Genomic DNA, 23414 nt, shown 5'->3' on the forward strand with positions numbered 1-23414 from the left:
CAAGAGAAATGACTGATATTTCTCTCGGGAGGCGAAGGTTGCAGTGAGAAGATCGCGCCCTTGCACTCCAGCCTAGGTGACAGAATGAGACTCCGTTTCCAAAAAAAAAAAAGAGTACAGAGAATAGTGTAATAAACAAAAGGGGATTCTGAACTTTTTGTCTGAATATAAAGTATAGCTTGTCCTTACCAACAGGCATTCCTTATTTCAGGTGAGAAGCTATACCTAATTTCGGATGTGTTCTTGAAATGCCAAATACTATATACATCATTTGTAGAGGTCACTTTCTTAAGTAACAAAGGCTTTGATAAAACCTGTACTTTAAATATTTCATCATTACAAAGACAACTAGTTTTGTAAACAACTTGAATAACCATTCCAAAGACACTTATTTTGTAAACAGTGTTTTGCAGTTAACTATAGAGAACCCAAGTAGACATCTGAAAAATGCTGTTGAGCAAATGTTTATAGATTGGGATTTTTGAAATTTTAATTTAATTTCAAAAACAATAGGATGTAAATTGGAAGAACATCCTTAGAGATCATCTTTTCCAACCTGAAATTCAAATCTTTAAGAATATTAGCTCAACTCCAAACCAATCTGTGCCAGAAGACTGAAATGGGCCTATGCGTCTATCATTTAAAGAAAGACCTGACCGGGCGCGGTAGCTCACGCCTGTAATCCCAGCACTTTGGGAGGCCGAGGCGGGCGGATCACGAGGTCAGGAAATCGAGACCAGCCTGGCCAATATGGTGAAACCCCGCCTTTACTAAAAACACAAAAAATTAGCCCGGCGTGGTGGCGGGCGCCTGTAATCCCAGCTACTCGGGAGGCCGAGGCAGGAAAATCGCTTGAACCCGGGAGGCGCAGGTTGTAGTGAGCCAAAATCGCGCCACTGCACTCCAGCCTGGGCGACAGAGCGAGGCTCCGTCTCAAAAAAAAAAAAAAAAAAAAAAAAAAAAAAAAAAGCAAGATCTGCAAAACACCGGATTCCTTCTCAGCTTTCTGACCTGAAAAGGTATAGATCCTCAAGAAGGGAAGAGTGTATGTACGTACTTCTCAGCCAGTTTACCGCTCTGACCGCTCTTACGGTGTCTGGGGGCAAAAAACTAAGGATCTAGACTTTGCTCCCATCACGAGATCTTCCCCTCAGGATCTCGGTAGTGACCCTGAAGCCTCATGGCATCTACAGAAAATAGTTTTCCTTGTCTATAGAGCATCCCTACGGCGATGTAAGTCACTCCTTTTGGTGGAGCTCAGTCGCCTCCGACAGCAGCAGCCGCAACCCCTAGGCTGTGCAGGGTGGGATTCGGCCATGGATGGCTTGGGGCACATGGTGTCGAGGGGACAGGGGACGCGATCCCCGCCCCAGGAGCCCCTCAACTGAGAAGCGACCCCGACCAGGGTCACACCAACCCCCCAGGCAGGTCCCTTCTTGGGAAGTTAGAGACTCGCTGATATGTAAAAGATCTCAGTTCATTTAACAGGCTCCTCGCTACCAGTTTCTTGGAGGCCTGCTTCTTTTCAGGGGTCCTCTAACCCCCTGGGAGCGGTGACTGACGACGCTCAGAAGGCGAGAAACGGCTCCCTAAACCGCTCTCTGGGTCCCTCTCTCCCCACAATGCACCGGGCCAGCAGGAAGGCCGCTCCGACCCCTAATTTTCCCGCGAATTCAGTTCAAAGAGGCGGCCGGGCCCGCGATCGGCAGCGCGCACGGGCCAACCAAGCCGCGCCTCCGCGAGAAGCACCTCCGCGTGACTGACGGGGGAATCCGCGGGCCAACGGGCTGGGCGGCCCAGCGGCGCGCGCTCCCGCCGGCCAATCAGAGCGCCGGGCGGGGGAAGTGGGCGGAGCGAGGCCAGGGTAGGGTGAGCGGCCTCCCGAGCGGAGCGGGGCTCTGAGGAGACACTTTTTTTTTCCTCCCTCCTTCCCTCCTCTCCTCCTCCCTTCCCTTCCCCTCTCCTCCCCTCTCTCCTCCTTCCCCCCTCGGTCCGCCGGAGCCTGCTGGGGCGAGCGGTTGGTATTGCAGGCGCTTACTCTCCGGGGCCGCCCGGCGGGTAGCTGGCGGGGGGAGGAGGCAGGAACCGCGATGGCGCCTCAGAAGCACGGCGGTGGGGGAGGGGGCGGCTCGGGGCCCAGCGCGGGGTCCGGGGGAGGCGGCTTCGGGGGTTCGGCGGCGGTGGCGGCGGCGACGGCTTCGGGCGGCAAATCCGGCGGCGGGGGCTGTGGAGGCGGCGGCAGTTACTCGGCCTCCTCCTCCTCCTCCGCGGCGGCAGCGGCGGGGGCCGCGGTGTTACCGGTGAAGAAGCCGAAAATGGAGCATGTCCAGGCTGACCACGAGCTTTTCCTCCAGGCCTTTGAGAGTGAGTGTGTGCGAGGCTTTGAGGGCAGGAAGACCCACTCTGCCAACACCGGGGATGGGACACTCTGCTGGGCCCCCTTCCTCCTCGGGAGTCCACTTGTGTGTGAGTGGAGGGAGGAATTGAGGGGATGTCCCCCTTTCGGGGATTACGTCTCCAGGGGATCCGGAGTCTAGGGCCTTGGGAGAGCTGGAAAAGAGGGTCCGAGTAGGTTTTTGACTCCCCCAAGATTGACGCAAGAGGCTCGGGACGGGCCCCACGTTCAGAGCAGGCGGCTTTTAGATGAGGAGGTAGCAGTTGAACTGAGCCGCAGTCACATCCGTGTGAGATTAGTTCTTGTTTTCTTTCATGCCTTTCGGACTCTAGAAATACAGGGGTTTCGGTTGTAGCTTTTGAGGGGCAAAATGAAGCCTGTGAAGGGATGAGTGCAGTCGAACCGAAGAAATTGTCCTTAGTCTGAAATGCTTTCGCGCTAACTTGGTGCTGCAGGTTCACATGGCACCTTTGGATGCTTAAAACCCTTCAAATCTATCCTCCCATTTTGTGGATATATAAACTGAGCCAGAGAGTGGTCAAGCATCTTCTCTGGAGACGACCCCGGAATTCTGTTTTTTATACTGGATTTACGGAACATTTTCTTACGTCAATTTCTGTTTCTAAGGTCTGTCTGGAAGGTGAAACTGACTTATTTGGAAAGGAGAGCAAGGTGTCTGGAAACAAACAATAGAATTTATTAAAAACATCGTGACTGTAAATAATCCTGATTGTTCTTTAAGGAATGTTATATCCTGATTGGTTTCCTTTTTTGCTTTTGCGTGTTATAATTTGGGTGATCTTTAATAGCTGAATAATCTTACAGAAACTTGAATAAACTTGGCTCTACCGCCCAGTGTCCTTATTTACAATTTCACTGTGGCATATGTTAAGGGCATGGTATCAGCTGTGCTTGGAAAGATGTATTACATTGTTGGCCGGGCGCGGTGGCTCAAGCCTGTAATCCCAGCACTTTGGGAGGCCGAGACGGGCGGATCACGAGGTCAGGAGATCGAAACCACCCTGGCTAACACGGTGAAACCCCGTCTCTATTAAGAAATACAAAAAACTAGCCGGGCGAGGTGGCGGGCGCCTGTAGTCCCAGCTACTCGGGAGGCTGAGGCCGGAGAATGGCGTGAACCCGGGAGGCGGAGCTTGCAGTGAGCTGAGATCCGGCCACTGCACTCCAGCCTGGGCGACAGAGCGAGACTCCGTCTCAAAAAAAAAAAAAAAAAAAAAAAAAAAAAGATGTATTACATTGTTTAATACCCTTCCTTCTTTCTCTCTCATTAGTGCTTCAGGAAATTCTAATTGGAACTTAATAGAAGAAATTTCAATTTTTATCAAAACGAATATTGAACCTGCTTCAGAGAGATTCATATTATTCACATATTATATTTCTTAATATACTTTGAAATATCTGGAGAGGCTTTAGTTGGAAATAGGATGGAGAACTGAAGGGGAGTGGTGACAATGATACTTGTTTGTACCCCTTCTAAAGTATCTCATCTCCCTTTAGTTAATTTAAAATAAAACTAACCAATTGAAGATTTAGGTGGAATTTTTTTTTTTTTTTTTTTTGAGACGGAGTCTCGCTCTGTCGCCCGGGCTGGAGTGCAGTGGCCGGATCTCAGCTCACTGCAAGCTCCGCCTCCCGGGTTCCCGCCATTCTCTTGCCTCAGCCTCCCGAGTAGCTGGGACTACAGGCGCCCACCACCTCGGCCGGCTAGTTTTTTGTAGTTTTTAGTAGAGACGGGGTTTCACTGTGTTAGCCAGGATGGTCTCGATCTCCTGACCTCGTGATCCACCCCTCTCGGCCTCCCAAAGTGCTGGGATTACAGGCTTGAGCCACCGCGCCCGGCCTTAGGTGGAAATTTTAAAAGTTCCTTCTGAATGTTAAGAGAAGATAAATCCTCCAAGAAAGTTTTAACTATTTGAGTTCTGATGAGTCCACCTCAGAGAAGTCAAGTGTCATTAAGAGCTAGAAATGGTCATAAAACAACTTGAAGTTGTTTACTGGAAAGTTTAAATACTCTAATGTAATTATTCACATAGTTATTCCTATTTGGTTTATTTTGATACTGCTGTATAATGACCTAACGTGATACTAATAGGTCATTAATGTAACTGATATGATGGTATATGTATGTATTTTTCATCGATTTAAGTCCTGTATAACAAATTACATTTTAACTAATTTGAAATTTAGCTCATTTTAAGCATTGGAAAGACTGTTTTGGGAATCTGTCAGTTGTGTAAAAAATACATTGAAGTAATATTTACATTGGACAAAATAGATACAACTTTAAATTATAATTAGGAATATCTATTGAGAATTTTTGCGGCAGTTTGTGTCCGAGATTTATTTCAATATTGACTGACTTTTGAGTGCAGTGGATCCTACCTGTAATCCTAGCTACTCTGGAGGCTGAGGCTGGAGGATCAATCTTGAGCCCAGAAGTTCGAGACCAGCCTGGGCAACATATCAAGACCCCTTTTCAAAAAAAGAAAAAAAAAATACCTTGACTAACTTTCATCGTACCTGTATTAGGAATGTCTGGATCTGTATTAGGATGTCATCATATCTGTATTAGGATGTATTAGGAGTCTGTTTTGGCTGACTACAAATTTTTTAAGTGATCATTTAAAAAGTGAAATTTTCATCTTGTTTGGCATCAATCAGTAGTTCTTTTGTTGACTCCAGCTACCTATTGCAGCTGACTTTTGGAAGAAAATCTGTTATAAATAGTTTAAATTAGCTAAGTTAAATGAGTACAACTTCTTCTCTTCAGTTCTGCCCAGTAACAATAACTATCTTAGAAAGGCTTAAGAAAAATATTGTAGAGAACCTTCAGTATAAAAAGTGTAGATGAACTTTGTGAATGTATGCCATTGATGTGCATACTAACTTTCTTGATGTAAATATTTAGTGCGATATAAATATTTAGTGTGCCGGGCGCGGTGGCTCACGCCTGTAATCCCAACACTTTGGGAGGCCGAGGCGGGCGGTCACGAGGTCAGGAAATCGAGACCATCCTGGCTAACACGGTGAAACTCCGTCTCTACTAAAAATACAAAAAATTAGCCGGGCGTGGTGGTGTGCGTCTGTAGTCCCAGCTACTCGGAGGCTGAGGCAGGAGAATGACGTGAACCGGGGAGGCGGAGCTTGCAGTGAGCCGAGATCGTGCCACTGCACTCCAGCCTGGGTGACAAAGCGAGACTCCGTCTCAAAGTCTCAAAAAAAAAAATAAATAAATATTTAGTGCATGATTTCCATAGCAGATGATTAGTTTATATTGATTATAACATGGTCTAGGTTGATATTTTTCTGATAGGTAAGTTTATATCATGTTTGGATTTTGTTTTCTTTTACCTAGAGCCAACACAGATCTATAGATTTCTTCGAACTCGGAATCTCATAGCAGTAAGTAGTCAACAAAATTCATCAATATTATTTCTCTCTTATAACTGCATCTGTATTCAATTTTAACATTTTTAAAACTCTTTTTGTAGCCAATATTTTTGCACAGAACTCTTACTTACATGTCTCATCGAAACTCCAGAACAAACATCAAAAGGTACATTTTATGAATCTTATTTCAAGCTGATCAAAGCATGTTTTATTTTAAAGTATTTCTCAAAATTTAAAGAACAAAAATAAAGTACTGTAACTAAAGATTTAACATGAAAACTGAAGTAAGAGAGTGACTGGTTGAATTGGTTGCACAGTGGTTTTCAATAGTTTCATCTTTGTAAGTCTCAGGTTATTATTAGTTTGTTGTTTTTTTTTTCTAATAGAAATGAGGCTGGGTGTGGTGGCTCACGCCTGTAATCGCAGCACTTCGGGAGGCCAAGTCGGGTGGATCACTTGAGGTCAGGAGTTCGAGACCAGTTTGGCCAACATGGCAAAACCCCATCTCTACTAAAACAAAAATTAGCCTAGCCGGGTGTGGTGGTGTGTGCCTGTAATCTCAGTTACTGGGGAGGCTGAGGCAGGAGAATTGCTTGAGCCTGGGAGGCGGAGGTTGCAGTGAGCCGAGATGGTGCCATTGTGTTTTTGGTTTTTTATTTTGAGAGAGAAGTCTCACTCTTTTCCCCCAGGCTGGAGTGCAGTGGTGCAATCCTGGCTCACTGCAACCTCCGCCTCCTGGGTTCAAAAGATTCTCCTGCCTCAGCTTCCCAAGTAGCTGGGATTACAGGTGCCTCCCACCACAACCAGCTAATTTTTGTATTTTTAGTAGAGATGGGGGTTTCCCCATGTTGGCCAGGCTGGTCTCGAACTCCTGACCTCAGGTGATCTGCCTGCCTCGGCCTCCCAAAGTGCTGGGATTACAGGGATTACAGGCATGAGCCACTGCTCCTGGCCTTTTTTTTTTTTGGAAACGGAGTCTCTCTCTGTCTCCCAGGCTAAAGTGCAGTGGCGCAATCTCGGCTCACTGCAACCTCCGCCTCCCAGATTCAAGAGATTCTCATGCCTCAGACTCCCGAGTAGCTGGGACTACAGGCGCACACCACCATGCTCGGCTAATTTTTTGTGTTTCTAGTAGAGACGGGGTTTCTCTGTGTTAGCCAGGATGGTCTCGATCTCCTGACCTCGTGATCCACCCTCCTCGGCCTCCCAAAGTGCTGGGATTACAGGAGTGAGCCACCATGCCCAGCCTGGCCTTCTTTTTTTTGTGATGGAGTTTCGCTCTTGTTGCCCAGGCTGGAGTGCAGTGGTGCTATCTTGGCTCACTGCAACCTCCGCTTCCCGGATTCAGGCAATTCTCTTGCCTCAGCCTCCTGAGTAGCTGGAATTAGAGGCGCCCGCCACCACTCCCAGCTAATTTTTTGTATTTTTAGTAGAGATGGGGTTTTACTATGTTGGCCAAGCTGGTCTCAAACTCCTAACCTCATGAGCTGCCCGCCTCGGCCTCCCAAAGTGCTGAGATGACAGGCGTGAGCCACTGTGCCCGGCCTCCACTGGTTATTTTCAAGTTTGATAGAAGTTGAGGATTTAAGTATTTGCCAAAGGGCTCAGGGTAACTATATTTGTTACATAAAATTTAAGTTAATTTTTGATTATTATGTGTAATTTGAATTAGCTCCTATAGTGGTAGGTTCAGAAAGTCTCATTTTATATCTTTGGTGGTATTCTTTTCTTTTTTTTTTTGGAGACAGTTTCACTCTTGTTGCCCAGGCTGGAGTACAATGGCACAATCTTACTTCACTGCAACCTCTGCCTCCTGGGTTCAAGGGATTATCTTGTCTCACCCTCCCAAGTAGCTGAGATTACAGGTGCCCACCACCACGCCTGGCTGATTTTTTGTATTTTTCATTGAGTCGGGGTTTTACCATGTTGGCCAGGCTGGTCTTGAACTCCTGACCTCAGGTGATCCACCCACCTCAGCCTCCCGAAGTGCTGGGATTACAGGCCTGGGCCACAGCGCCCGGCCTTGGTGGTGGTCTTACTGAAAGGGGAAACACTTTTGAAATCAATAGGATGAAGGTTTTTTAAAAACAATGAAGTCGTAATCATTAGATTTTAAAGTGGGGTCTGGAGGTGGGAGACAGCTTATTTTTGCTGTATAACATGTACTACTTAACCGTATGTAATTTTCAATGCAAGTTTTTTGTCCTAGGTGCAAGATTATATTTGAGCTTATCAAGTGAACAAGTTTACATTTAAAGGCGAGAATTCTATTAAGCATTTGGTATTGTTGTTATAGTTTTAGTAAAATCATCAAGTTACCGCGTTAGAGTTTGAAACTAAGCTCTTTGGTGGACTGCTACTGTTTATTACTACTACATTTCTATAGCAAGACATGGTTGAATTTTGTAAATACATCTGCTTGTATTTTGAAGATTGAAGTGTTACAATTATTTGTCTTTTGGCAGTCTTTCTGAATAGAGAGAGCGCATGAGCAAGTTTGCATTGCAATTAATAGGTGAAAATTGCTAAGCACCTAAAAAGGAGGTGATGAATTAGGTTACAGAATTAGTTTTGTCCACCCTTTACCTGTCTACTTCGTTATTTGATCTCTGCCAGCATTCAGCATGCTTTTTCTGTAAAGGACCAGTAAACAACAGTAATTATTTTAGGCTTTGCAGCCAGGATGCAAAATTGAGGATATTATGTAGGTACTTAATATAAAAAGAAAGAAAATATTGGCCGGGCGCGGTGGCTCACGCCTGTAATCCCAGCACTTTGGGAGGCCGAGGCAGGCGGATCACAAGGTCAGGAGATCGAGACCACGGTGAAACCCCGTCTCTACTAAAAAATACAAAAAATTAGCCGGGTGCGGTTGTGGGTGCCTGTAGTCCCAGCTACTCGGGAGGCTGAGGCAGGAGAATGGCGTGAACCCGGGAGGCGGAGCTTGCAGTGAGCCGAGATCGCGCCACTGCACTCCAGCCTGGGCGACAGAGCGAGACTCCGTCTCAAAAAAAAAAAAAAAAAGAAAATATTTACAAATTTTTAAAATTTCAGTCCAAAATGTCAATCCGTAAATCTTTTATTGATAAAAATACAACAGTATAAGATAGAACATTTCTTAATACAGGCCTACTAATGAGAAATGTAGAATTTTATTTTTTATTTTTGTGAGGGTAGCGGAGATAACACTTAGCTTAATTGGGGTTCAGAGTTAGTGTTTTCTTTTTTTTTTTTTTTTTTTTTTTGAGACGGAGTCTCGCTCTGCCGCCCAGGCTGGAGTGCAGTGGCCGGATCTCAGCTCACTGCAAGCTCCGCCTCCCGGGTTTACGCCATTCTCCTGCCTCAGCCTCCCGAGTAGCTGGGACTACAGGCGCCCGCCACCTCGCCCGGCTAGTTTTTTGTATTTTTTAGTAGAGACGGGGTTTCACCATGTTAGCCAGGATGGTCTCGATCTCCCGACCTCGTGATCCGCCCGTCTCGGCCTCCCAAAGTGCTGGGATTACAGGCTTGAGCCACCGCGCCCGGCCAGAGTTAGTGTTTTCTATAATCAAATCAATTGCTAATGTTTATCTATAAAAACCATTCTTACCTTCTGGGCTGCACAAAAACAGGCAATAGGCCAGATTTGGCCATGGTCCATAGTTTCCCCACCCTTGATTTATTCTATAAAACTAGTAGAATTTGATTAACTTTTGTTTCATCAAACCTTTTTTGTTTTGGAGACAGAGTCTTGCTCTGTCACCCAGGCTGGTGTGCCGTGGCGCAATTTCGGCTCACTGCAATCTCTGCCTCCCAAGTTCAAGCAATTCTCCTGCCTGAGCCTCCTGAGTAGCTGGGATTACAGAGGTGTGCCACTACGCCCAGCTAATTTTTGTATTTTTATTAGAGACAGGGTTTCACCATGTTCATCAGGTTGGTCTCAAACTCCTGACTTCATGATCCGCCTGCCTTGGCCTCCCAAAATGCTGGGATTACAGTCGTGAGCCACCGCACCTGGCCATGAAAACATTTTTAATATAGAAGGTCAGTTGAGTTGCTGTCTAAGATGCAACCTGATCTTAATTTAAAAAGTGATTAAATTATTGTAAAATAACTTTGCATTCATAGATTAAAAAGTACACATTCATTTTATTATTGTTATTATTATTATTATTATTTTTGAGACGGAGTTTCGCTCTTGTAGCCCAGGCTGGAGTGCAATGGTGCGATCTTGGCTCACTGCAACATCCGCCTCCCGGGTTTAAGTGATTCTCCTGCCTCGGCCTCCTGAGTAGCTGGGATTACAGGCATGCACCACCACGCCCAGCTAATTTTGTATTTTAAGGAGATATGGGGTTTCTCCATGTTGGTCAGGCTGGTCTCGAACTCCCGACCTCAGGTGATCTGCCTTCCTCGGCCTCCGAAAGTGCTGGGATTACAGGCATGAACCAGTGCGTCCTGCTAAAAAGTACACATTTAAAATCTAAGTTCCATTTTCCTGTCATGTTTATTAATTTGTCCCATTGCAGGATATGTTTCTGTTGTCTGAATGGGTAGAGATAATTTTAAAAGCTTAGTTAAGTAAAAACTGATTTTCTTAATTATTGCCCTTTAGGTTAAAAAAAAAAGTCTTTGGGGAATTTTTAAGCAGTCTGCCAGCCAAGAAACATTTAAGTCCCACCTAGTTTAGTTCCTACAGAAATGCATAGGAATAGGCTGGGCGTGGTGGTTCAGACCTGTAATTTCAGCATTTTGGGAGACTGAGTTGGGAGGATCACTTGTGTAACTTTTAGTACATAACCATATGTAATTACGAATGCAAGTTTTTTGTCCTAGGTGCAAGATTATATTTATTTGAGCGTATCAAGTAAACAAGTTTACATTTAAAGGTGAGAGTTATAGGCCAGCCCTGGCAACATAGCGAGACCCTATCTCTACAAAAAATTTTAAAAAGTAGTTGGGTGTGGTGGCTCATGACTGTAGTCCTGAATACTCAGTAGGCTGAGGCAGGAGGATCACTTGAGCCCAGAAGTTCAAGGGTTGCTATGAATGTGTCAGTGCACTCTAGCCTGGCCAGTAGTGGGAGACTGTCTCAAAAAAAAAAAAAAAAAAGCCGGGCGCGGTGGCTCAAGCCTGTAATCCCAGCACTTTGGGAGGCCGAGGCGGGCGGATCACAAGGTCAGGAGATCGAGACCACAGTGAAACCCCGTCTCTACTAAAAATACAAAAAATTAGCCGGGCGCGGTGGCGGGCGCCTGTAGTCCCAGCTACTCGGGAGGCTGAGGCAGGAGAATGGCGGGAACCTGGGAGGCGGAGCTTGCAGTGAGCCGAGATCTCGCCACTGCACTCCAGCCTGGGCAACAGCGTGAGACTCCGTCTCAAAAAAAAAAAAAAAAAAAAAAAGTATGGGAATCCTTTAATCATCTTGTTAGATGCCTAATCTTATATATATGACTTATTAGGACTAATTATTAAGAAATTATAACCCAACTCATATACTGTTGTCTTCAACGTAGTTGGTGACTTTGGAAGGTGGCAGATTTAGCCCAGTGATTGTCGTCTTTTCTCAAAATGTTTTCAGAACTCCTTTTTTACTATTACAGCAACATAATATCCATTGTTGGAATAAACATATCACTCCCTTTAAAGTCATACTCTCAGTCATGATATTAATTCTAGTATATTTATTAAAGTCAGCTTATGCTTTACTCTTTCTAGGAGTATTCAACTTTTATAGGCGAACACTGCCCCAACAAAGTAGAAATATAGGTGAGGAAAAGGGCATCATTTATTGAATCCGTTTTGCTAGATTTCGTGTAAGCTGTTTCTGAACTCGCCCAAGAAAATTTTCTGAAATTTCTTGAATTTTTAAATATTCTCCTTTTCGATGACCTTTTGATAATTATTTCCTTTGTTAAATCTGACCTACAGTAACTTTACCTTTCTAAAGAACAGAAATACTTGGTGTTGGGGGAGGAGCGGCTTTTGTATAGTTGCTTATGAGGTTGGTTTTGTTTTGTTTTTTCCTAAGGAAGGCTGGGTTGCTTTTGTGATTTATCTGTTTCAAATGGTTGTTAATATTCAATTCTATTCACTTCTTCTGTATACTTCATAAAGGTAGAAGAGATGAACCTTAGAACTTACAGTCTTTTTCTGCAGACAGAATTTCTTTATCATTACATAAACATTATTCTGAAAAGTTTTCAGTAATTTCATGGCCCTCCTCAATAGTAACTTTCAGTATTTATACTGAATAGCTCTTTGCAACTAGCTTAAAAGAGTCCTTTATTTTTCTTCTTTTTTCTCTCTTATCTGTGGAGATTGAAAATACATTGCCATCCTTCAGAAAGCACCTCTTACTGTACACTATTGGATGAAACTTTACTATTGAAGTTTTCAGTAACTGTAAAGGTAAAGAGAGAAGCTTTTTTTCCCTTAAGATCTTCGCTATGGAGGCTTTTCTCATTCACTTGAAATATAGATTGTATCAGTTCTGCTCTAATATCAATATTTTACTATAATATATTTACATTAATATTTCTCTACTGTTAATTTTTACAGTAGTTGACTACAATAAATGCTCTTTTTTGGCCAGGTGTGGTGGCTCACGCCTTTAATCCCAGCACTTTGGGAGGTGGGGATGGATGGATCACCTGAGGTCAGGAGTTCAAGACCAGCCTGACCAACATGCTGAAACCCTGTCTCTACTAAAAATTCGAAAATTAGCCGGGCGTGGTGGCGCATGCCTGTAATCCCAGCTGAGGCTGAGGCAGGAGAATTGCCTGAACCCGGGAGGTGGAGGTTGTATTGACCTGAGATCACGCCGTTGTACTGTAGCCTGGGCAACGAGTGAAAACTCCATCTCAAAAAAAAAAAAAAAAAAAAGTTCTTTTTGAGGAATGAGATTATTCGTAATTTTTGGTGTCTGCGTTCAAGCATTATAAAGTAATAAATTGATGTGGAATACATTTGACTTTTCAAGTTCTAAATAGGAAGGGACTATATGAATATAAAGAGAAACATTTTTTTCTAATTAAATTATATATGGGTATAGCTTTTTAGACTCTCTCTGGAACATATCATAGACCACCTTAAGAGCTAAGATGAGGCTTGTTTTACAATCCATTCATTCTTTAATTGCTTTGAGAGATTATACTTAAGTTTCTGTTTTTCGGGAAATAACTTTTTTCTCTTAAATTTGTCAGGTTAAAAGCTAATAATTTTATTATGATTCGATGGGTGATCATTCCGTAACTTCAAAAATTTTTCATGATGTCAATAACCATCTCTTTAATATGACATATCATTGAGCTTTAGGCTTTGCTGATAATCTTTGAGGATACCTTATGAACGTCATATATATTTTATAGAATATTTCTTTTTTTATGTGATGATGCTAGTCCATATTTGTTGTGTTACTTAGTATATGTATTAAGTGTTTCAGAATACACGTAATTTATATTTGTTTGGCTCAATTCAACAGATACTTGAATATCTACCACGTATAAGGCACTATGCCAGCACTACATAGCTTTCCTTGAAGGAGAACTGTCACTGCCCTTCAGGAGCATATAATCTAGTAGGATAAATAAAATATTTACATGAGTTTTACATGTAGGAAACTGAATGAAAACCAAGTGTCAAAATAAACATAAACCAAGTACCATGGGTAAGGAGAAATCACTGGTTTGGGAATAATTGGGAAAAAAGTTAAATGAAAACAAGTTAGCGTTTTAGATGGGGCTTGAAGGCTTGTCTGCTGTATTATACACGGTCTCCATAGTATTCATTGTTATGGCTAATTATCCATAATTTATCTTACTAAAAATAATCAAAATCTGATTTCCATCTTGCCTATTAGAGTGACAATAAAGTATAATTTGTTTCTTTTTCCCAGTTGAGAAGTGATTATTTTGTTTTATCTGTTTCTTCCAGGAAAACATTTAAAGTTGATGATATGTTATCAAAAGTAGAGAAAATGAAAGGAGAGCAAGAATCTCATAGGTAAGATAACCTATCAGTTTACATTAAGTGATATGCTTTAGGAAAGAGGAAAAATTACAGTGATCATTTTCCTAGTGATCACCTTGATATAAGGAGTTAGAAGGAATCTTAGAGGTCAGTTTGGTCCAAACACACACACAAGTCAGGAATTAATTTCTGTAGCATTCCTGGCAGAAAATCCTTAAGCTTTGTTGGCTTGAATACCTTCAGTGTAGTTGTATTTATTATTGTTTGTCTTTATTACCAGTTTATTCCATTTTGAGTGAAACCTCTGACTTCTGCTGTTGGTCTTAACTCTACCACCTCATTTAAAGAGGGCTACTCATATTTATGTATATGTGCTAGGTACTGTGGCAGGGACTTCACAATATCACATATCTTGTAAGTTACTCTCAAATATGAGAGGGGTTCTCTTTTTTCCATCTTTTTCTTATTTAAATCTGTCAGGCAACATATTCATAACTTTCATTTCATATTTGAAATATGTTTTTCACATAGTTTCAGAAACTTGAACATTTGGACAGAATCTACTTGTTGTACAGTATCAAATATATACCTAGAACTAATCCCTAAATGTTCTGACTAGTCTAATATCTGTCTACTCTAGATAGTATGCTTCTATTTATTTTTTGATATGTAAACTGTTTGTTTTTTGATGTTTTTGATAGAAAATTGAATATTCTAAAGAGAAATAGCAGTTTGGGTGGTATTTGTTCATTCATTAACTACCAATGGAGAGAATGCAGAACTAAAATTACTAGATTTTTGAAAAAATAGAGTTGGAAAATTTGTCACAATGTATTTTTATTTTCCTTCTAAAGTTTTAAATTGTAGCTTACCAATTTAGATAGGATATACACTCAGTGATGCATCAATTATGCATCTTGTTGTTTTCCCATTGTTCTGTTGACTGGTGAAAGATTTCCTTTTGGCCGGGCACAGTGGCTCAAGCCTGTAATCTCAGCACTTTGGGAGGCCGAGACAGGCAGATCACGAGGTCAGGAGATCGAGACCATCCTGGCTAACACGGTGAAACCCCGTCTCTACGAAAAAATACAAAAAACTAGCCGGGCGAGGTGGCGGGCGCCTGTAGTCCCAACTACACGGGAGGCTGAGGCAGGAGAATGGCGTAAACCCGGGAGGCGGAGCTTACAGTGAGCTGAGATCCGGCCACTGCACTCCAGTCTGGGCAACAGAGCGAGACTCCATCTCAAAAAAAAAAAAAAAGACTTCCTTTTTTTCAGTCACTTATATTTTAAGTTTGGCTTTGGAATGAGGTGATTTTTTTACTTGAGTTGTAAAACGTTAGTTTTTATTTTATATCCTGCAATCTTGTGGGGTTGAAGTATAATTTATATTTCCATGTCTAGGCAATCCTGACTTGTAGATAAACTGTGATAGTCCATTCTAGAAGCTGAGATCATGAATTGTTACCTGTTGTATCTGTTAATGCCCGGGGAGGACCCTATAAGATAGAACTGAGAATATTCCCAGTGCACGCACATTTTTCTTTACTAGCGTTTATATTCCAGATTCTTGTCTGGTCACTCACCCTAGACAGAGCTCTTGGGATCCTCAGGGCCTTTTTTACTTAAAATACAGACTGTAGTAAGATCCTGGTCTGACCTCCCTGCTGCTTTTCTCCTGACCACATTAAAAGTTTGCCCTATAGTCATTTCAGGGTTCAAGTGAGAAGGAAGCATGACCCAATAACAAGAACACTTGACCTTTTTCTTCATCTTCCTCATCAAGGTTTACCTTCATTACTAAACCCTATTACTATCTCATTGTGACATTGGGTTTGAAAAATATTACAGAGCTTCCCTAAGAGTGTGTAAGAGATACATACTGTTCAGTTCTTTCTGAACAGTTGTTTCCCCAGTAATTTTGTTCCTTTTGACGTGGTGGGTTCAATAGCAACTAAAAGATTAACATCAGAGGGTTACATAAATTCCTGCTCGTAGTTTTGGAAGAGAACTTTTTCAGTCTTTAGGGTCTAGCTAGGACCAGTGAATTGGCCATTTCAGCCTCTCAAGATTCTTATGAATGTCTCCCAGAGGCACTAAGATGAATTAAGAAAGTGTGTCCTTTTAAGTTTACCGCTAAGACTCTACATTATTAACTTTCTTTAATCTATTTCTTTTTTTTTTTTTTTTTTTTTGAGATGGAGTCGTGCAGTGGTGCTATTCGGCTCACTGCAACTGCCACCTCTTGGGTTCAAGCAATTCTCCTGCCTCAGCCTCCCAAGTATCTAGGCTTACAGGCGCCTGCCACCACATCCAGCTTTTTTTTTTGTTTTTGTTTTTGTTTTGAGACCAGGTCTCCCTCTCACTGAGGCTGGAGTGCAGTGGTGCGATCTTGGCTCTCTACAGCCTCCACCTCCCGGGCTCAAGCGATTCACCTGTCTCAGCCTCCTGAATAGCTGGGAATATAGACGTGCACCACCACACCCACCTAATTTTGTATTTTTAGTAGAGACAGAGTTTCTCCATGTTGGCCAGGCTGGTCTTGAACTCCCGACCTCAAACGATCTGCCTGCCTTGGCCTCCCAAAGTGCTGGGATTACAGGTATGAGCCACCAAGCCTGGCCAATTTTTGTATTTATTTATTTGTTTTGAAATGGAGGTTTGCTCTCATTGCACAGGCTGGAGTGCAATGGCGTGATCTCCACTCACTGCAACCTCTGCCTGCTGGATTCTCCTGCCTCATCCTCCCAAGTAGCAGGGATTACAGGTGCCTGCCACCACACCTAGCTAATTTTTTCTTTAACTCCTGACCTCAGGTGATCCGCCTGCCTCCCAAAATGCTGGAATTATAGGCTTGAGCCACTGCGCCCAGCCTCCTTTAATCTATTTCTTATCTCAAATTAAGGTAATCTTATTTTTCTCCTAAATCTGTCACACAGGGTTGTAAGAAGGACCCTAGACACCAGTATATGATGCTAGCAGTATAAATATTTGCTTCTAAATCTATTGTCAAATTCTTAAAAGATAACACAGACTGGGCATGGTGGCTCACACCTATAATCCCAGCACTTTGGTGACTGAGGTGGGTGGATCACTTGAGGCCAGGAATTTGAGACCACCCTGGCCAACATGGCATAACCCTTTCTCTAAAAAAAAATACAAAAATCAGCCAGGTGAGGTGGTGTACACCTGTAATTCCAGCTACTTGGGTGACTGAGGAAGGAGAATCCCTTGAACCTAGGAGGCAGAGGTTGCCGTGAACTCAGATCGTACTACTACACTCCAGCCTGGGCAAGAGTGCGACTATGTCTCAAAAAAAGAAAAAAAATGATTAATCTTCGTTGTTCCATAACATTAGTTAATAGAAGTTAATATCTTAAATCATACACAAGAGTATCTCTCCTCCATTTATATTCTTTGTACTATTTCAGTTAGACTTGATCCTGGATCTGTACAGCTGTAGTCTGGGAGTCTTTCACTAGAATTCATGTTCTTTTTTTTTTTTTTTTTTTGAGACGGAGTCTCGCTCTGCCGCCCAGGCTGGAGTGCAGTGGCCAGATCTCAGCTCACTGCAAGCTCCGCCTCCTGGGTTTACGCCATTCTCCTGCCTCAGCCTCCCGAGTAGCTGGGACTACAGGCGCCCGCCACCTTGCCTGGCTAGTTTTTTGTATTTTTAGTAGAGACGGGGTTTCACCATGTTACCCAGGATGGTCTCAATCTCCTGACCTCGTGATCCGCCCGTCTCGGCCTCCCAAAGTGCTGGGATTACAGGCTTGAGCCACCGCGCCCGGCCTAGAATTCATGTTCTTTTAGCACTGCCAAAGTTATAGTATATATGCTCCCGAGCCCGATGTATTTCATTCCTCAAAGTTCAAAGGGTATCAAGATAGATAAAAATACCATAGTAGTATAGCCCAAAAGTTAGTTCAGTCAAGTACATTTCTGAGCTGATTATGACATTTGTAGTAATTTATAAACTAAACCAAGATAGCATTATCAGTTCAAAAGAAGTTAGTGTTTCAGGGTCTTTTATATTTTAGACCTACAGTTGTCTTAAGTCACTTGCAGAAACTTGTTAGTGGAAGGAGCTGATAGAAAAACATGGGCTATTAAATGGTGGTTACTTTTTTTTTTTTTGAGACGGAGTCTCACTTTGTCGCCCAGGCTGGAGTGCAGTGATGCCATCTCATCTCGCTGCAAGCTTCGCCTCCCAGGTTCACGCCATTTTCCTGCCTCAGCCTCCCGAGTAGCTGGGACTACAGGCGCTTGCCCCCATGCCCAGCTAATTTTTTCTATTTTTAGTCGAGATGGGGTATCTCCATGTTAGCCAGGATGGTCTTGATCTCCTAACCTCATGATCCGCCCACCTTGGCCTCCCAAAGTGCTGGGATTACAGGTGTGAGCCACCATGCCCAGCCCCCCCCCCTTTTTTTTTTTTTTTTTTGACACGGAATCTGGCTCTGTCACCCAGGCTGGAGTGCAGTGGCTGGATCTCAGCTCACTGCAAGCTCCGCCTCCCGGGTTCACGCCATTCTCCAGCGTCAGCCTCCCGAGTAGCTGGGACTACAGGTGCCCGCCGCCTCGCCCGGCTAGTTGTTTGTATTTCTTAATAGAGACGGGGTTTCACCGTGTTCGCCAGGATGGTCTCGATCTCCTGACCTCGTAATCCGCCCGTCTCGGCCTCCCAAAGTGCTGGGATTACAGGCTTGAGCCACCGCGCCCGGCCTTTTTTTTTTTTTTGAGACCGAGTCTCGCTCTGTCGCCCAGGCTGGAGTGCAGCGGCCGTATCTCAGCTCACTGCAAGCTCCGCCTCCCAGGTTTACGCCATTCTCCTGCCTCAGCCTCCCGAGTAGCTGGGACTACAGGCGCCCGCCACCTTGCCTGGCTAGTTTTTTTTTGTATTTTTTAGTAGAGACGGGGTTTCACCAGGTTAGCCAGGATGGTCTCGATCTCCTGACCTCGTGATCCGCCCGTCTCGGCCTCCCAAAGTGCTGGGATTATAGGCTTGAGCCACCGCGACCGGCCTTTTTTTTTGAGACAGTCTCACAGGCTGGATTGTAGTGGTGCGATCTTGGCTCACTGCAACCTCCGTCCTCCAGGTTCAAGCAGTTCTCCTGCCGCAGACTCCCTAGTAGCTGGGATTATATGCATGCCCTACCACATCTGACTAATTTTCGTATTTTTAGTAGAGACAGGGTTTCACCGTGTTGGCTAGGCTGGTGTCAAACTCCTGACCTCAAGTGATCCTCCCACCTTGGCCTCTCAAAGTGTTGGGATTACAGGCATGAGCCACTGTGCCCATCCTTCTTTTTCTAAGAGACAGGGCCTTGCTCTGTTGCCCAGGCTGGGGTGCAAGTGGCTGTCCACTGCAACCTCTTAACTCCTGGCCTCAAACCATCCTCCAGTCTTAGCCTCATGCGTAGCTAGAACTACAGGTGCGTGCCACCATGCCTGGCTAATTTTTAAATTTTTGTAGATACGGGATCTTGCTATGTTGCCCAGGCTGGTCTCAAACTCGTGGCCTCAAGTGATCCTTTGGGATTGGCTTCCCAAAGTTCTGGTGTTACAGGTGTGAGCCACCACGCCTCGCCTTTATTTTCTTATAGAAGGTCTGATAATAATGCCTTATATCCTTTCCAGCTCTTGTTTCTGGTACTCCAGTTTTGAATTTTTCATGGATTTTGACCAAGCACTATGATTAGAATAAATCTCTTGCCTTTGTGTGGTTGTATATGCTAGCAGGATTCTAGGGATTCTTAGGCTGTCAATCCTACCAATTTTGGAATTACCTTTTTTTGTTGCCGTTTTTTTGAGATGGAATCTAGCTTCGTCGCTCAGGCTGGAGTGCAGTAGCGCAATCTCGGCTTACTGCAACCTCCTCCTCCCAGGTTCCAGCAATTCTCATGCTTCATCCTCCTGAGTAGCTGGGTTTATAGGCGCCCACCACCAAGCCCAACTAACTTTTGTATTTTTGGTAGAAACGGGGTTTTACCATGTTGGTCAGGCTGGTCTTGAACTCCTAACCTCAAGTGATCTGCCTTCCGTGGGCTTCCAAAGTGCTGGGATTACAGGCATGTGCCACCGTGCCCATCCCTAATGTTGGAATTCTCTGGTAACAGCTCTTGAGTGCTGAGTGCATCTCCATGGACTAAAATGCATCATGAAAAGATTTTAAATCTGAGTTGCTTCAGAGTATTTACCAGGGCCAAATGAAGCAAAGTGTCACTTCTTTCTTGCCCTTATTCTTCTACTGTTCCTGGTCTTCTGTTAGTAGCTGGAGAAAAATCCCCTCAAAAGATACCTGAATTAGAACTTTTGTTAGGGTTATTTTCAATCCTGTATTTTTATTTCATTTTTATTTTTTGAGACAAAGTCTTGCTCTGTCACCCAGGCAGGAATGTCGTGGCACAATCTTGCTTGGCTTACTGCAACCCCCGCCTCCCAGGTTCAAGCAGTTCTTGAGCCTCAACCTCCCGAGTAGCTGTGATAACAGGCATCTGCCACCGCACCCAGCTAATTTTTTTTTTTTTTTTTTTAAGTAGAGACAGGATTTTACCTATTGGCCAAGCCGGTCTCAAACTCCTGACCTCAGGTGATCCACTCACCTCGACCTCCCAAATTGCTGGGATTAAAGGTGTGAGCCACCATACCTTGCCTTATTTTTACTGTTTGAGAGAAGGTCGTTCTTTGTCACCCAGGCTGGAGTGTAGTGGCACAGTGATGGGTCACTGATGGATTGAATTTGTGGACTAAAGGGATCCTCCTGCTTCAGCCTCCTGAGTAGCTGGGACTACAGGCGTGTACTATCGCACCTCACTAATTTTTTGAATTTTTGTAGAGTCAGGGTCTCACCATCTTGCCCAGGCCACTTTCAAACTCCTGTCCTCAAGTGATCCTCCCACCTTGACATTCTGAAGTGCTGAGATTACAGGAATGAGCCCCCATGCAGCCTTAATTTTTTTTTTTTTGAGACTGAGTCTTGCCCTGTTGCCCAGGCAAGAGTGCAGTGATGCTGTCTTGGCTCACTGCAGCCTCCACCTCCTGGGTTCAAGTGATTCTCCTGCCTCAGCCTCCTGAGTAGCTGGGATTACAGGCACATGCCACCACGCCCAGTAAATTTTTGTATTTTTGGTAGAGACGGGGTTTCACCATGTTGGTCAGACTGGTCTCGAACTCCTGACCTCATGTTCTGCCTGCTTGGACTCCCAAAGTGCTGGGATTACAAGCGTGAGCCACCACGCCCAGCTGACTTTTTGTTTTTGATGCAACCTAAGCTTTTGAATTAGTAATCTTCCTTTTCTAAACCTTTCCCGTTTTTAAGCATTTATTTTTACAATAAGGCCTGGATCTATATTTTTGTGTGTGCGTTTCATTTCTGTAGTGTGCAATGTCCTAGGCACTATACTCAGCACTCGGGTATATAATGGTGAACAAAATGGATGAAGGCCCTGCCTTTATGGAGGTTAGTGTTTAGGAGAGAAAGACATAATCATATAATAAATGGGAAATAAGTGCTGGGAAAGAAAAGCATAAGAAAACTATGAGTGTATAAAACAGGAGAACCAGCTTTCATTTGAGGTGTTAGATTTGGGAATAATGATGATCAGGGAAGGCATCTCTGAAGAAATAAGCTGAGATTTGAAAGAAGTGTGCAGAAGTAAAATGGGGTGGGAGGATGAACAAATAGGTGGTTCTAGTTGAAGGGAATACTACATATACAGCATTTGATGCCAAAGTAGCTGTGTAGAAAGAGCAAGGAGAATGGTATGAGAAGAGGCTGGAGCAGATGGCCTGAGCCAGATAGTCCATTGTCTTCCAGGTAATTTAAGGATGTTGGTCTCAAGAAAGTCGTTCGTTCTTTTTTTTTTCTCTGAGAGATGGGGTCTTGTATTGTCACCCACACGGGAGTGCAGTGATGCATTCATAGCTTACTGCATCCTCAAACTTCCAGGCTCCATTGTCTTACTTTATTTTTTATTTTACTTTTTAGAGATGAGGATTTTCCCTGTCGCTGAGGTAGCACAGTAGTGGGATCATGGCTCAATTACAGCCATGAACTCCTGGGCTCTAGGGACCCTCCTACCTTAGCCTCCTGAGTAACTGGGACTACAGGCACATGCTACCATGCTCCACTTATTTTGTTTTATTTAAAAAGTTTTTTTTTTTTTTTTTCTTTTTTGAGACAGAGTCTCGCTCTGTCACCCGGGCTGGAGTGCAGTGGCCGGATCTCAGCTCACTGCAAGCTCCGCCACCCGGGTTCACGCCATTCTCCTGCCTCAGCCTCCGGAGTAGCTGGGACTACAGGCATGCGCCACCATGCCTGGCTAATGTTTTGTATTTTAGTAGAGATGGAGTTTCACCATGTTGGCCAGGATGGTCTCAGTCTGACCTCTTGATTCCCCCACCTCAGCCTCCCAAACTGCTGGAATTACAGGCATGAACCACCGCACCCAGTCCATTTTTAAATATATATAATTACTGTTTTTGCATTCTTCTGTTTCTTCTAACATCAGACCAGTACATATGATGGTTAGGATTGTAATCTGAGTTCCAGGAGCAGGATGCTGCTCTTTGGTCACTTCAGAACCTCAAGATATCACAGAAAACCCTCCCCACCCACCTCAGCTATTATTACACTTCTCACCTAGTATTGTGGTGTGTAAAAAAGTTATTAAATTATTTATTTTATTCTCTCTCTCTCTATACACACACATATATATAGAGTATATTCTCTCCATATATGTATATATATTCTATGTATATTCTACATATATATTCTACATGTAGAATATAGTATATAGAATATATATACGCATACATATAGAGTATATACATGTGTGTGTATATATGTGTGTGTGTGTATATATTTTTGAGACAGTCTCAGTCTATGGCCCAGCAATGTCGCCATCTCGGATCACTGCAACCTCTGCCTCCCAGGTTCAAGGGATTCTCATACCTCAGCCTCCCAGGTAGCTGGGATTACATATGTGTGCCACCACGCCCAGCTAATGTTTGTATTTTTAGTAGAGACTGGGTTTTACTATGTTAGCCAGTCTGGTCTTGAATTCCTGACCTCAAGTGATCTACCCACCTCAGCCTCCCAAAGTTCTGGGATTACAGACCTGTGCCAGCGTGCCTGGTCTTATTTTTATTACTATCATTATTATTATTATTTTTGAGATAAAGTCTTGCTCTATTGCCCAGGCTGGAGTGCAGTGGCATGATTATGGCTCACTGCAGTCTCAACTTCCTGGGATGAAGAGATCCTCTCGCCTCAGCCTCTGCATTAGCTGGGACTACCTGGCTATGGCTACGTTGTTTTTTTTTTTTCTTCGAGATGGAGTCTTGCTTTGTCGCCCAGGCTGGAGTGCAGTGGTGTAATCTCTGCTCACTGCAACCTCCACCTCCTAAGTTCATGTAATTCTCCTGCCTCAGCCTCCTGAGTAGCTGGGATTACAGGCATGTGGCCCTATACCCGCATAAGTTTTTTGTTTTTTTTTTTCTTTTTTGAGACGGAATCTCACTCTGTCGCCTGGGCTGGAGTGCAGTGGCCGGATCTCAGCTCACTGCAAGCTCCGCCTCCCGGGTTCACGCCATTCTCCTGCCTCAGCCTCCCAAGTAGCTGGGACTACAGGCGCCCGCCACCTCACCCAGCTAGC

At 43.9% G+C, this 23414-nt stretch overlaps 1 protein-coding gene across 3 annotated transcripts in view; it reads left to right on the plus strand.

The window, feature by feature from the left end:
• Window positions 1-1849: 1849 nt before the first annotated feature.
• The window catches only part of LOC105485200 (SUZ12 polycomb repressive complex 2 subunit), a 66126-nt gene continuing 44561 nt past the window's right edge, over window positions 1850-23414 (plus strand). Inside the window, exons 1-4 of one of the 3 annotated variants that reach the window (XM_011747420.3) lie at window positions 1850-2364; window positions 5772-5818; window positions 5908-5972; window positions 13721-13789. In XM_011747420.3, the coding sequence (XP_011745722.1) occupies window positions 2091-2364; window positions 5772-5818; window positions 5908-5972; window positions 13721-13789 (455 nt within the window). In that variant the 5' untranslated portion in view covers window positions 1850-2090. Of the gene's footprint in view, window positions 2365-5765; window positions 5819-5907; window positions 5973-12105; window positions 12197-13720; window positions 13790-23414 lie in introns of those variants that run through there. The other 2 variants (XM_071082667.1, XM_011747421.3) reach the window with 2 other exon arrangements.

Source organism: Macaca nemestrina, chromosome 17, assembly GCF_043159975.1.
Source record: "Macaca nemestrina isolate mMacNem1 chromosome 17, mMacNem.hap1, whole genome shotgun sequence".
Classification (NCBI taxonomy): domain Eukaryota; kingdom Metazoa; phylum Chordata; class Mammalia; order Primates; family Cercopithecidae; genus Macaca; species Macaca nemestrina.